The sequence below is a fragment of the Symphalangus syndactylus genome, chromosome 6 (genome assembly GCF_028878055.3).
Source record: "Symphalangus syndactylus isolate Jambi chromosome 6, NHGRI_mSymSyn1-v2.1_pri, whole genome shotgun sequence".
In the NCBI taxonomy this organism is placed as follows: domain Eukaryota; kingdom Metazoa; phylum Chordata; class Mammalia; order Primates; family Hylobatidae; genus Symphalangus; species Symphalangus syndactylus.
This window is the reverse complement of record NC_072428.2, coordinates 69,388,555-69,404,231: the sequence shown is the minus strand read 5'-3', so window position 1 is coordinate 69,404,231 and position 15,677 is coordinate 69,388,555. Positions and strand designations below refer to the sequence as shown.

Here is a 15,677-nt window from a genome sequence, read left to right as displayed (position 1 = left end):
AGACTTAAATATTCCATTGCCTACTTGACATATTTATTTGAATATCTAATAGATATCTTAAATTCTACACTTCCATCACTGAAATCCAGGTCTTTACACCTTCTTAATCTCCCAGGCTGCTTTATCCTTACTATGACATTTGATCTGATGATAAACCCATTCTTTCATTAGGTAAGACCAATAAGTTTGGAGTCAATTTACTGACGTCTTGCACATCCTTTAGTCAGTAAAGAAATCCCATTGGCTAATCCTTCATATCCCAAATTCCACCACTTCTCACTATCTCCAGTAAAAGTGCCTAACAATCATCATTAATCATCTTTCTTCTGAAAATAACCTCCTAACTTTTCTCCTTGATTCTACCCTTGCCCCTACTTACAGTCTCTCCTCAACATTCCAGGCAGAGATATCTTTTTACAAAATAAGCCAGGTAATGTTACTCCATTGTATAAGAATCTACAATGATTTCCCATTTCATTCAAAGTAAAAGCCAAAGTACTTACAAATTCCTGTTTTGTATGACCTGGTCCTTTGTCATGTGTCTGACCTACTTTTCCCTTCACTTCATCTGGTTCTTCCTCTCAACACATTGGTCTTTTTGTTCTGCCATTAATAGGTCAGAAAGGCTCTTATCCCGGGGTAATTTCCCTAGCAGTTATCTGCCTGGAAGGCTTTACTGCAGATAACCACATGACTACTATTATTTCCTGCCTCAAGTCCTTGCTCAAATGTCTACCCTGAGCAACCTGTTTAATACTACAAACTAACCCCCCTCGTATCCAGTTCTACCTCTTCTTTTCTCTACCTCCTATATCACCTCATACTATTTTATATTGTTTATGTGTTAATGTATTTTTGCTGATCATATACTGTTGATCCTTCAGCTAGGATATAAGCCAAAATACGGTAACTTTTATATATTTTCCTCATTTGAGAATACCAGGCTGTTAGAATATAGTAGATATTCAATGAATATTCACTAAAGAAATGAATACAGGATGGAAGAAAGGTAAGAAATCCCCATGTATTGAGTACCTGTCACCTATCAGAATAGCAAGTTTGTGTTCCATCACCTAATCCTCCTGACAGCTCAAAAAGGTTGGAATCCCTACTAGGTACCCATAAAAATTAAAATAATAAAAATAAACTTTAAAAAAGGTTGGAATCATGATTTCCATTTTACAGAAAATTGAGTTTGAAAATTGAAAATACCCATGCTCATGATCACACAGTAAGCAGGAGAGTAAGGCTCAGACCCTGTTCCATCTTTCTGTAAAACTAGTGCTTTTTCCATGACATGATGCTGCAGGAAATATGGAAGTGACTGTGAATCACTGGATTCTTTCTAACAGGATCTCTAAAATGCAATGAAAAATTTTGTGCACTTTTTTTTCAAACAATAAGCTTGATAAAGTTGTTTCAGTTAACACTAAAAACAACAATGTTGTGTTTTGGTTCTTTTAAAATGAGATTCCAGGGCTTACACATTGATAGATTCTAAAATGCCTTCTTACTCTTCCAATTTCTCAACGTTCATTAACTTTTAATAATTTTTTTCCTACAAGATGAGTCAAAAAGACAGTATATTTAAACTTGTAAACGCCACTGACTAAAGAAGAAAAAAAGTGCTGAAAGCCCCTCTCTTAATGGAACTTATCAAAACAGGTCCCTGAAAAGAATATAAACCAGTTTTCATCTTGCCAGAAACCACTCAGTGAAAAATGTTCACCACGTTCTTCTTCACAATGATAAATTGGTGGTCTGACCAAAACAATGGCATTGTGGTCAAAAACCACTCTGATATGGCCAGACTGAAGACAATAATGTGATTTCGTGGATTTCAGTTTTTGATCAATGTAGCTTACCCAAAATAAATTATCACATTTTCCCCTTAGAACATGAAACATTATGATACAGTGCTAACTACTACATTACCTAACCTACTTGAAAAATGCTTCACAAAGCATTGAAATATTATATGAGTAATATGAAGCAGATAAATCCCTCCTATCTTGACACCTTTTAAAAAATCACTTAATTGAAGTGATGAAAAATTCAAAGCATTATGGGCTGTCTTGTACTTACAAACAATTTAAGACAACATAATACCATTTACTTAGGGCAATATATACCTAAACAAGCTAGAAAGAGAAAGTAGCCTGGCTTTTCCCCAGAATAATAAAGCATAATCTAATAAAACAGGCACTTTAGCAGATGTTGAGTCACACCGTTTTTTGTATACACTTCCCCATTTCCACTTTCTCTCACTTCATAATTATTATGCCACTGTTCAAGTTATTTTATATGGTCCTCACACTAATCCTTGAGATGTAGGCACATAGGTTTTATCACCTTCCCTCCTAAAGCTTTTGCTAATTTCCCATCTGAACTATCAGCAATAATTCCCAAAGACATTGTAATTCTCTTGTGATACATTACTATGCTGTAGAGTTTTTTCCTCTGCATATCTGATTTTTGCATTTTGGCTGTTTCCTTTACATTTCTTCTGCTTTTCTCTATGTCTGTGTTTCTCTTTCTATGGTTCCTTTCAAATGCTCTTTAGTTCCAACAGAAAACAGTTTCCTTAACTGAAAATAGATGAAATAATGGTCCCTATCGCATGAGGACCTTGTAGGTATTAAAGAAGGTAATAAGAATAAAGTGTTCAATACAATGACTAGCAGGGTAAAGTCACAGAGCCTGAGCATTTGGTCAATACATTATTTTAAAGGAACAAACAATTACCTTTCTATCACCATAGTGGTGTGGACCAAGTAGTATGAATGGTGTAGGTGCTCAAGAGTGAAATGCTGTAGCTGTGCTGTGTGAACAATGTTCAATCTCTTTAATGGGTAGGATGAGGCATTAATCTTTCCCCTTGTACACTTTTCTTACATGTGTGCACTTTGTCCCCATATTTTCTTTCTGTAATAAACATGAGCATTTGAATAGTTAAATGTATGCCCATAGCTCAAGTGGCGAATACTTACAATATGATACTTAAAATTTAGGAACAAATAGGCTTGGAAAGAGAAAAAGGAGGTAAAATCTGTGGCAGAATATGCATACAATTTTGCAACCTTCCTTAGGAAAGGTAATGTAATTTCAGGTCTTAGAACAGTCCTGGTATGCCTCAAAGGAAAAGAAAATCAAGGGTATATGGGAACACAGAAGGAATATAGTGGGGCCTGGAGAGTGGTTGCAAAATTCTGAGTCATAAAATCAGAAAGTTATTGAACATTTGGATGGATGACCAGCTATAGGAGGAAAGTGCTTTTTAGTATGCAGCTTATTTGCAAAATAAGCAATTTTATGAGTCTGACTAAAACTGCAGGAAAGGGATCTTGACAAGGGTCTGGCAAGCTAGCAAGGGTAAATAGAAATGAATTGTAAAACCCAAATTATAGCTCCCATTATGTGTGCAAAATTCCACTGATATCCTATAGGTTTTAAAGGGATGAGTTTAATGTTTTATTTCAATAAAATACAAAAACAACTTTAAGCATTTTATAAATTTGTTTCTGAGAAATTGCTTCACTGACCTTTTTCAGGTCATTGTTCTTTAATTTCTCATCTGTGAATTCTTATGCAAGGGTTTCTCCAGATTAAAACCCTAATTATAGATAAGTCTGTATTATTTTCATTTTATGTATGAAAAAATTGAGACATAGAGTAAAAGGCTCATATTAATAAGAAATATTTGTGTGCAAGCTGAAAATGAAAGGCATGTCTCCTTATTCCTTACTTGCCCTCTTCTTTGTTAATCATTCATTCATTCATTCAACTTATTTAATTGCCTATTGTGTGCCAGGTACTATGACTAGCACTAGAAATACAACAAGCAAAGAAACAGTCTCCTCCTCTCAAATTGCTCAATCTACCATGTCAAAGAGACAATACTAATACACAATTAGTAAGAATGCGAGTGCTATGACGGGTACAGGCCCAGAGAGCCATTTGACCACATGAGAGGAACCTGTCAGTCAGGCTCAGGGAATCAGAAAAGTCATAATCGTCAAGGAGAATCTGGAAAGTAGAAGAATAAGGAGAAGTTAGCTAGTAAAAAGGGACTGGAGAAAAGTAGAAAGGGAGGGAATTATTCCAGTCAGCACACTTTATTATTTAAATTCACATGCTGTGTTTTTCCACTCTTATTCATGTGCAGTATGACCGGAAGTCATATTTTTCAAAGCTATTTCCTACAAATGTGCATCTGTGATCACATTTCCCTTTAGTACTCTGCAGTACTATTAAATCATTCTTTATGTCTTAATTATAAATCTTTGAACACAATTTCAAATTCCCCTATAAAATATAACCAATTAGAAAAACAAAAATAAAAACTATAGCTCTGAATTTTCAGTTCTGTGAAGGAATTCTATTAAGGGAATCTAAAACGAGATGTGTAATAAACTTTGAAGGATGGGGAATAGGCTAGGTCCAATGACAAATGGATGGCTGTGAGTCTACTATGTAGCAAAGTTGGGAATGTCCCATGAATGATCATTCGGAACATTTTCTATCCTAGAAAACTTTAGGAACCCAAGAAAAACAACTGATCAATCAGTGTCTCTGGCAGCAACTCTAAGGACACATAGCCCAGAATGAAAATCTTGCTGAAGGGTTTGAACCAATGAGATTTCTTGAGAGGAAGCATGGATTTATGTCAAGATAAAGCTATCAAATATTTATGCAACCACTAGCCCCACCTTGCCCATGCAGACATTGTTAATTAACCATGATTCTGTTTCCTACTAAATAGACTCAGGACTTCTTTCAGAGGAGTAATTGGCCAAGTTGCCTCCCCTGATGTAGCAGAGATAAAATAAATAAATTAAATAAGCTAGTAGATAACCACAGAGTTTTAATCTCGGTCCCAGATAGTTAACATATCTAATTAAACTTCATATTGCCCCCTCTGAAAAATAGAGATAATGATATTTACCTCATTTTTTATTATGATGATTACATAAAATTCTGGGATAACACATGATACATAGTAGGCATTCAATAAATGTTAGTGTCTTCTTTTTTTTGTTTTTGATACTGACATAAAGAGGAATATGGCAGCTTCCTGTTGAGACAGTTACCAATAAAACTTGCCTAACACCTTGGATAAAGACTCTATTTTTATTGGAGAAAGCAATCATGCCATGTTTTGTTTCATGCTAAGGTAATGGTAAAAATCAATCAACTATAGAATATGCCTTCCTTGATGAAAACTTAGGAACTTTTCTGTTTTGTTTTCTATCCTAAAGTAAAAAAAAAGAAAAACAAAAGTTACAATTAACAGCCTCCTTAAGAAAAGTACATCTGTCTGACCTTCATAGTTGGATGGCACTTTTTAAAGAATGACTTTACTGGTTACTGTCTCATTCTTTCCTCTATACATACTTCCCAGATCCAATGAATTACTCAAAGTTAGATTAATCAGTCATAAAAAATGTCCCAAATGACTAGTCAGCATGAGGAATATATCTTTTTCTTTGAGATGGAGTCTCACTCTGTCACCCAGGCTGGAGTGCAGTGGTGCAATCTTGGCTCACTGCAACCTCCATCTCCTGGGTTCAAGCGATTCTCCTGCCTCAGCCTCCTGAGTAGCTGGGACTGCAGGCCCCTGCCACCATGCCTGGCTAATTTTTGTATTTTTAGTAAAGATGGAGTTTCACCATATTGGCCAGGCTTTTCTTGAACTCCTGACCTTGTGATCCGCCTGCCTCGGCCTCTCAAAGTGCTGGGATTACAGGCGTGAGTCACCGCACCCACCCACGAGGAATATTTCCAATGTGAAACATGTCACATCCCTAGGCAGAAGTAAGTTTTTGAGCTGCTTATCTAATTTTGCCCTCTTTGGGTTCCAGAAACTAGACTCAAATTCAAGTGTAGTGAACTGATTTTAGACTTCTGTCTAAAACAGTACATAATAGTTCTGTAACTTGGGACTTCTGAAGGCAACACAAAAGTTTTTTGAGAACGACTTATCTATGCACTAGAATTAGAATTCTATATTTAATTGTATAGAAAATATATTAATTTATAAAATGCTATTATTAACCATATGAGTGAGGCACTATGCTCAATACTGAGGACTCATTTGTGTGCAAAAGAGACAAACTCCCTATCATCAGGGTGCTTCTAGTCAAGTAGAGAAGACAGACCTTAATGATATAATCAATCAAACTCCTCCACCACAAATTAGATTATAAATACAGTAAGTGCTACAGAGAGAAATTAGTTTCCTCAATGTCTCACATCACACACAGACACCCATCACTTCAAATTCTCTGAATTATGGAAGTGATGAAAAATTTTAGCTCAGGCTAAGTAAAGAAAAAATATTAAAGGATCAGGGATATGAACACTACAGAAAGAATTCTGATTCTGTATCACCCTGCAATCCCAGTTCAACATCCATGAGATCCAAATCCAGAGAGGTAAAGAAAGAAGGAAAGGCAGAAAGATGGCTTATTGGTTAAATAGATGGAAAGCAAGCATGATGTTGTTAGTCACCAGTCAACATCTTGTGCTCTGGGCAGATCTGTTGCTCACATATCAAAGGGGAAACCCACAAGAGTCCTTTGTCAGTTCTGTATCCCCATATTAGTTTAATATATCAGTTTTTTATAATCTATCTTATATCTTCCTTCTCATTGTATACCTGAAATGACCTAACCAGCAGCTGAGAGCACATACATCTTATTCTCAGAGATTCTAAATAGCAACTTCCTTTATCCAAAATACACAGGAATTTAGGAGCTTGGTAAGGAGCTCCTGTTCATCCCAATTTACAGAACATCAGGCATCTCTCCCTGAAGAGACACTTGGAACAGGGTTTGAAAAATGCAGCAGTCTAGAAACTAGTAACTACAGGAATATTAATACTGCAAAACTAACAATCAAACACTAAGCATGAGTACCAGCTGTGAATGAGCAGTCACACCACTTTTAGGGGTCCAGAAAATCAGTAGATCATCCATTCTGCTATTAGACTTATGGGAAACACATTAGTGAAGTAATAGAATGAATGTGGACAGTATAGTTTTGGCAGCTCACTTTCCCTCTTTAAAAAAAGAAAAACTTGTCTTTTCAATATATGTTAGTTCAAGCTATGAAAAGATGGATTATACAAGAGAAGCACAGACTTATGAATCAAGTATAAAAGGGAAAAAAATGAAAAGAGAATAGCTACCTAAATAGATGTTATCAGAAAATGGACCACAGTTTTCTAATCCATGTTTCATCTGCATTTCTAGAAAATAATATAATATTGTGCATTTTCTGAGAACCAGAGAAATGGCAATATGCATGTTAGGAAGGAATTTCACTGACATGATCAAGATTATTTAATTTAAAATATAATAACATGCTAAATTGATTAAATTCATAATAAAACTATACATTATATGCACTTTAGACTCTTAGGTAACCTCTACATACACTTTAAGTAGCTTACCATTACAGTAAGGATGAAACAGGGATAAAAAATAAAACCATTGATGGAAAAAATGCCCAGTGATCAGAAGAAAATAAGGAAGTTAGGAACAATAACTACACAGATATTTGTATAACAGTGTACATAGTAAGGGTAGTTATCACTGAGAATTTAAATTTATATCATAATAAGGTTAGCATTATTTCAAGATTCTGAGATTTGGTAGACCTTGTTTCAGGTTAGAAAGTATAATATCCCTTATTCAAAAGAAATAAATCTAATACTAGTGAAGGGAAAAAAACATATAATTATCTAATGTCAGAAGAGATATCTGTGAACCTGAAGCTTGAAGCTTTGTGCAAGCTGTTTGGGTAAGAATTTTAAAAAGTGAAACAGAACTGATATCGTTAGAGGAGACTGTGGTGGGCCATCCAATTAACACTTTCCTTTGGCTTCTGATACACTTCCTTCCTTCTGTCTGATGTTACATCTTCCCTGACATATTCTGTCCCTCTCTCATTCATTAGTATTGGTGTTACACCAGACTGCCAGGCTCTGTTCTCATCCACATCTAAGAATTTCCTCATTGGTTGTGTTTATTTCCATGTCTCTGATTTTCAGCTTCTATAAACAGATGATTCCTAAAGCTGTAACTTCCACACTGACAGCTTTTCAAAGCTCACTAGGTCAGACCCAGTACAAACAGCATGCTCAAACTGGAACTAGATATCATTCCCATGAAATGTGACCCTTTGCTTCCTAAGCCCTCATCTTAGTTAACAGTATTACTATCAGCTACAAAGCCTTTCTTGATTCTTCTATCTTCTTCATAATTTCTTTCAATTCCAGTTCTGAAATGTCTTTACCAACTAATTGTTTTCTCTAGTACAGTGACTTAGTTTTTGTCTTTATCATCCCTGTCTCCTTGTGATAGTCTTCTGACTGGTTTCTTCATTTCCAGTCTTCGCTTGCCATCACAACCTCCTGCCTTTTCAATCTATCTCCCCACCGCCACCACCAGTGCTGCCCTTGAGATGATATATTTTATAAAAAGCCTTAAGTAAGGTTAGGATGATTACATCTTGGAGTTATCACATAAGGTATTTGCACAATGGGTAAGAATTTGGCTTGATAATCTCTAAGGTTAAATTGCAAACCAAGCACCAAAGACTAATAGGGCATTACTGAAGTTGCTTATTCAAAATAAAGATTCCTTTGCCCCACCACAATGTACTGACTCAAAATCTTCTGAGTTTAGACTCGTGAGTTACAGTTTTGTAGGCTTCCCAAGTGATTGTGATACATATCCATTTTTTGGAAACTCTATGATCTTATTCAATTATAAGATTCAGTGATTATAACCCTTTAATCAGAGTCCAATTTGCTATTCTTAGAGAATAGTTACAACAGTATTTTTTGCAATGAAGGCATCAAACTAAATGTAAGACTTTCTAAATGGTTTACATTAAATAAAAGAAACATTCATTTAAATACATAAATTCTGAAAAATTTGTGAAAATAATTACAACACGTTAGAGGCAAGCCTCATGTACATTTTTAACACATATATCTAATGAGTTTTCTTTAGTTTCACACAGATGTTAATAAGCTGAACATGAAGAGTTCAAAAATATATCTGATAAAAAAGTAGTAAATGTTATTCTATGCAAAGTATTTAGAAATTAAACTGTTAATTACATTAAGATGAAAACAATTAAGATTTAGCAGAACAGTAGGAAAAAATGGGGTAAAACTAAAGTGTTTAATTACTTTTTCCAGCTCATTCTTTTTGGTAATGAAAAGATTCCTGCCCTATATACAAACATAACGTTTCCTATATAAGTAAATTGCTATGGACGTTAGCAGCATATGACCTAGCAATAGAAACAGACCTCTATATATTTAATAAATTTTATTATCAAATCATTGCTATAAATGAACTATTATAAAATAATAAATATAGGAATGGGATAGGTACAGTGGCTCATGCCTGTAATCCCAGAACTTTGAGAGGCCGAGGCAGGTGGATCACTCAAAGCAAGGAGTTCGACCAGCCTGGCCAACATGGTGAAATCCCGTCTCTACTAAATATACAAAAAAATTAGCTGGGCATGCCTGTAATCTCAGCTACTCAGGCAGCTGAGGCACAAGGATCGCTTGAACTCTGGAGGCAGAGGTTGCAGTGAGCCAAGATCACACCACTGCACTCTAGCCTGGGCGACAAAGCGAGACTATGTCTCAAAAAAAAAAAAAAAAAAAAAAAAAAAAAATATATATATATATATATATATATATATATATGATTGATACTTTCTTTTGTAAAATAGCCTCTCCAAGGAGCAAATTTGTAAATATAAGCCTAAACTCTATGCCGTACTAAAGTATCAGAGGTTGAATTCCAACTATATAGGAAGCACATGGGAACATAGATGACTAGAAATATGGATATAGGTATATTAATTAGCAATGAGATATGTATTTTTATAATGAATGAGGTCATATAACACAACTATTTTGTATTTAGTTATATTTAGTCTGAGCTATCCACAATTTTTTAAAATTTAAAGCCCTTTGTTTCAATATTAAATGCACAATTATTTAGAGTAAGAATACATTTTCCCATAGAAACATTTTGCAAAGTGTGCTGAGAATCCCAGGCTAGCTCATAACTCCTATTAAATCCATTATGACTTTAATTATAGTACCAATAGTACTATCTGAAATGTGAGATCTTAAAGCAAAACAGCAGCAGAGCAGAAATAAGGGGAAGAATAATTCCCTTCCCTTCCCTTTCCCCTTCCCCTTCCCCTTCTCTTTCCCTTCTTTCTTCCCTTCCCTCTTCCTTTCCCTTCCCTTTCTACAACGAAGCTACCCTTAGGCATATTTTGAAACAACTACATGTTTCCTTGCTGTCATTACTTACTGTTGCCTCCCCTACCTCCCAGTAACCATTGATATTCAAAGCCACTGACTGCAACACCCTTGATCATGGGATAGGACAAGTTAATAGGAAAACTTTACTCCTTATCAATGAGGATTTGTTTTCCCTGCATATATCAAGACAATAAATAAATAAAGGAAGCTTAAACAAAGAAGATGTGGATATGCATATTCCACAGGTAGTGGGGGGTCCATGGTTCTCAGGGAGTGGAGCCCCCTCTATTTTTCTCTTCCAAACCCAGAACACATTTTCTGTCCTTCAAGTTACCTTAAAGTCCAAAACAACTGCTGGAGCTCTAGCTATCATGTTTATATGTCAGGCAGCAGAAGAATAAAGTAAAGAAGGGAAAAAGGTTACTTTCTACCATGAGTCATTTTCCTTTCAGGAATCCTCTGTGTACATGTTATTGGCTAAAACCTATTCATATGCCACATTTCACAGCAATGGTTGATGAAAAATGTAGTATTGTAACTGATGCCTTTACCATCCCAAATGAAATTAGAAGTCTATTGCTGAGAATGAAGGGGAAAATAGATATTGACATGCAATTAGTCATTTCTGCTACATTCCTCAAATGCCCAATGCTCCAGATTACTTGCCTCCTTTCCTACTTACTCAGTGAAGCTATCTCAAGTCTATTTTCTTTAAAAGTCTGACAAGAATGATCCTCCTAGAACAATGGTTCTCAACTTTGGTTGCACATTAGAAGCACTTACAGTATTGTTAAAAAATCCTGATGCCCATGTCACGCTCAGACAAATTAAGTGAGAAGCTCAACCAATGGGACACCCAGGTCTCAGGATTTTATATATGTGTGTAAATATGTATATATATAGTCTTCGTGATTCTAGTGTGTAGCCAACTTTGAGAACCACTGTCCTAAAAAATTGTAAAAGACAGATAATCCAAATGATGCTATATTCTGTCACTATTTTTCTGCTATATAACCAAGGAATAATTTAAAAATTCCATGTCATAAATAAGGAATAAGGAATGATTTTGAGAGTGGTGCACTTCCCTTGCCTGCCAATTGTTTGCCTTTGGGGTCAGTTTTCTTATAAAAATAAACATCCTCCTTTTTTTAACAGAATCTTCTAAAACATCTAAACCACAAGATTCTCTGAAAATTCCAACTCTTCTTTACTAGTGTTGGTCATATTTCATACCTTTTTCACTTTTCACACACTCCCACATCCATTCAAACACTCTATATGGCTCTAAAATTAGTCTTAAATGTGTCCACAACTTTATCTCATCCAAAACCCACATAGAAACCAAAGAAATGTTTAAAACACACACACACACACACACACACACACACACACACGGACACACAAATCTGAGCCTGTCATTGCTCTACATAGATCCTTAGAATAACTTCCTACTGATCTAGGACTCTCTAACCTGCAAGATCCCCTTCCTGCTTACCTCCCAGCCTCATCTTAGGCCACTTGTTACACTATCATACAGTGGCTTCTTTTCATGCCTCTCTTCCTTACAGTTAATGTAGTTTAACTGTAAGTTTGACAAGCCCATGAAATCCCCAACTCCATCAAACCAACACATTTATTTGCTAATACCTATTGTAGGAGGCCTTTGCTGCTTCCAGAGACTGCTTAGAACCCATGTTATACCTCTTCATGGCCCTTATCACAGTTTTAATTGTTTAAAATACCACTGATTATTTTTTTATGAGGGCAAGAAACATGTTCTGCATTATTTTGTTTCAGAACCTAGAATAGTTCATATCACAGACCATGTATGTGTTCAGTAATATCATCATTAAAATTTTCTGAATGAATACATGAAACAATGAGTAGCATGAGATTCTGAAATTAGAAAGGTAGATGGGGAACAAACTGAAATGATCATAAACAGCTGCTTGTAACTTAGGGATATGTGACCCAAGTCAACATCTCTCCCTCCTTTACAATATGTGTTTGTGTCTCTGCAGGTTGTGATTTGATCCCAGTACAGTATCTTCGATGGGGTGACCCTGAACCCATTGCAGCTGTGGTGTTTGCCTGCCTTGGCCTCCTGGCCACCCTGTTTGTTACTGTAGTCTTCATCATTTACCGTGATACACCAGTAGTCAAGTCCTCAAGCAGGGAACTCTGCTACATTATCCTTGCTGGCATCTGCCTGGGCTACTTATGTACCTTCTGCCTCATTGCGAAGCCCAAACAGATTTACTGCTACCTTCAGAGAATTGGCATTGGTCTCTCCCCAGCCATGAGCTACTCAGCCCTTGTAACAAAGACCAACCGTATTGCAAGGATCCTGGCTGGCAGCAAGAAGAAGATCTGTACCAAAAAGCCCAGATTCATGAGTGCCTGTGCCCAGCTAGTGATTGCTTTCATTCTCATATGCATCCAGTTGGGCATCATCGTTGCCCTCTTTATAATGGAGCCTCCTGACATAATGCATGACTACCCAAGCATTCGAGAAGTCTACCTGATCTGTAACACCACCAACCTAGGAGTTGTCACTCCACTTGGATACAATGGATTGTTGATTTTGAGCTGCACATTCTATGCGTTCAAGACCAGAAATGTTCCAGCTAACTTCAACGAGGCCAAGTATATTGCCTTCACAATGTACACGACCTGCATTATATGGCTAGCTTTTGTGCCAATCTACTTTGGCAGCAACTACAAAATCATCACCATGTGTTTCTCAGTCAGCCTCAGTGCCACAGTGGCCCTAGGCTGCATGTTTGTGCCGAAGGTGTACATCATCCTGGCCAAACCAGAGAGAAACGTGCGCAGCGCCTTCACCACATCTACCGTGGTGCGCATGCATGTAGGGGATGGCAAGTCATCCTCCGCAGCCAGCAGATCCAGCAGCCTAGTCAACCTGTGGAAGAGAAGGGGCTCCTCTGGGGAAACCTTAAGGTAAAAGTTGTGGGGGCTTAGAGGGGCGCTGGCCCCTAAAACTGGAGCAGAGACATGTGTTTCCTGGGTCTTTTAAATGGTAGAAATCCAAGTAAATGAAACCATGTGAGGCAGGGTGACTTACGGCATGGACCTTCTCATAAAATTGTATTTATGGGGTTAATGGGATGTGGGTCCAATTACTTAGGCCAAGTCTAGAAACATGGAAGTTAAAAATCTCTAATAAAGCAGAGTTACAGCATATGGGGAGTGAGGTTGAGAGGGCAGACGGAGCAGAGTTAGCTCACAAAGCCAAGGCAAGGACCCTCAAGTTCTGAGGGAACAGAGTGACATTGTGGGTTAAATTCTAGTTCACCAGAACAGAGTAAAAATATATTACTAACAAAGATTATACTGAGAGCAAAATGACAAGAACTCGACACATCAGACTGCACTTGCACGTGCCTAAACCTTATTCAAGCCAGAAGAGTGCTTAAATGCCCATCCGATAGAGGCACAAGAGTGTAGGATTTGTATTTTAGTTCTTAATGGGCAAGATGAAATCTTTGGGAGATGTCTAAGCAACTGAAAAGGGCAAAACAACAAAGTGACTTTGCACATAAAAACAACCAGTCAGTTTCCCAATTCTTTGTTGCCTATAGCCTCGTCCCACCCCAAGTTCAGTATCACAGGTAGTAGTTATTCGATCATTTCAATCCGAAAAGAATCTAAAGCCAAAAGCCAGTGATTTCCCCCCATGTAAGGAACTTCCTTATGTGATAAATGATCCCAACGCACTTCAAAAGACAAGATCATGTTATCAGTGGCTTGGGAAAAATGTTGAAGTACCAAAAAGGCAACACCGATTATTGATAATTGGGACAAAGTATCACCTCTATTTAAGAAGTACACATCAAAAGAGCCGGTCAAGAAATCAGCCCTGCTAACTCTTCTGAAATTTAACAGTATTTCTAAAACCTAGATAAATTAATGGAAGATATGTAGCTTTCAAATGGAAGCTACATATCTAAATAACATTGCTTGAACTATTCTCCTATACCATCACTTAGCCTGCAGGAAAGTCCTACTTTTCTATCAGTCCTAAATCTTCAAAGCATGACTTATTATGATGGTAAAGATGCTATGTCTGCTGAGGTTTGAAAATAACTCAGAGGATAGTTGAATTTTATCCACAAGGTCCAATTTGTTTACATTATTAATTTGTACTCTTACCTCTTTCAACTCTTTGCTACTTGTTTTACACTTCTCATCTCTTTCCACGTACATTGTACAAGACGTTCAACTAAACTGTAATTCATGTCTTCTTTTTCAATAAATCCTGGCAATGTCATGGTCTGTACACAGAAGGCCTTTCATATATCTAACCTGCTGGCCTATTTTCCATCTGCCTTCCTGACTCCTCTATGAACCATTCTTTTTCTGAAATTTCTGCAAGATCAGCCTTTCCTTTTGGCTAAGAAAATTTATTTTTCAAACTTTTGTTTTATCAGCTTTTCTTCAAGTCCTATATGTAAACAGAATGTCCCAGGAAAGCCTGGTATATAAAACAAACATATTGATGGAGGGAGGGAATTGGGAGTCTATGTCTGAGCACCTAAAAAGCTAACTAGAGACAGCCCCTTAGGGAGACAGCATGGAGTGGTGGCAGAAAACACTGACTGCCTAGCCAGATTGTTTTGGGTTTGAACAACAGCAGTGCTACTTCATCTCTCTGCACCTTATTTCTACCATCTGACAAACTGGATTGTAAAAAGTGAAGGAGATAATATGTGTAATGGCTGGCACATAGTAGGCACTTTATTGAAGGTAGCACAGTATAGTGCTAGAGAGCACTGGGATTAAATACTGGCAGCATCACTTAACAGGTGCAGAACCTTAGGCAAATTCACTTAACCTCTCTATGCCTTGATTTCTTCCTCCGAAAAAATGGAGATAAAGAAATGCATACTTCATAGACTGGCTGTGAGGACTGAATAAGTTAACATGTGTATAGGGTCTGCCACATAGCCCTTCTTAAGTGTTTGCTGTTTGATTAACTAAGTTAACCATTGTCAGTCTTCTTTTACTCACGAAAGTTACTGTACCAAATACACAATCTGGATGATCTTAATAACAAAGACAGCACTATAAACGGCAGCACAAACCTATGGAGACATTGATTATACAGTCTGAGTTTTCCAGGGCATCTCGATCTTTATGTTGTCCAGCTCCTTGCCATTCTGTATAGCACATCCTATGTTCCAATTTAAGCAGAGCAAGCTCCTTAAGGGTGGAGGCCTTCTTTACCTTGCTCATCACTGTGCCTCCAATACCTGCCTGTACCTTGAAGGGTGCTTGGCACATAGAATATGCTCAATAATGATTTTTGGTATGTTTGTTGAATGAATTTGGGATGGTATTAATGTGGTAG

At 36.9% G+C, this 15,677-nt stretch overlaps 1 protein-coding gene across 5 annotated transcripts in view; it reads left to right on the top strand.

Annotated features, from left to right (window-relative positions):
* GRM5 (glutamate metabotropic receptor 5) overlaps positions 1–15,677 on the top strand; it is a 582,464-nt gene that overhangs the window by 507,005 nt on the left and 59,782 nt on the right. For all 5 annotated transcript variants that reach the window (XR_010121538.1, XM_055283197.2, XM_055283195.2 and 2 more), the window contains exon 8: positions 12,328–13,267. Coding sequence is in view for 4 of the 5 variants with exons in the window: in XM_055283197.2 (XP_055139172.1) it covers positions 12,328–13,267 (940 nt within the window). In the remaining variant the exon portion in view is untranslated. The remainder of the gene's footprint in view (positions 1–12,327; positions 13,268–15,677) is intronic.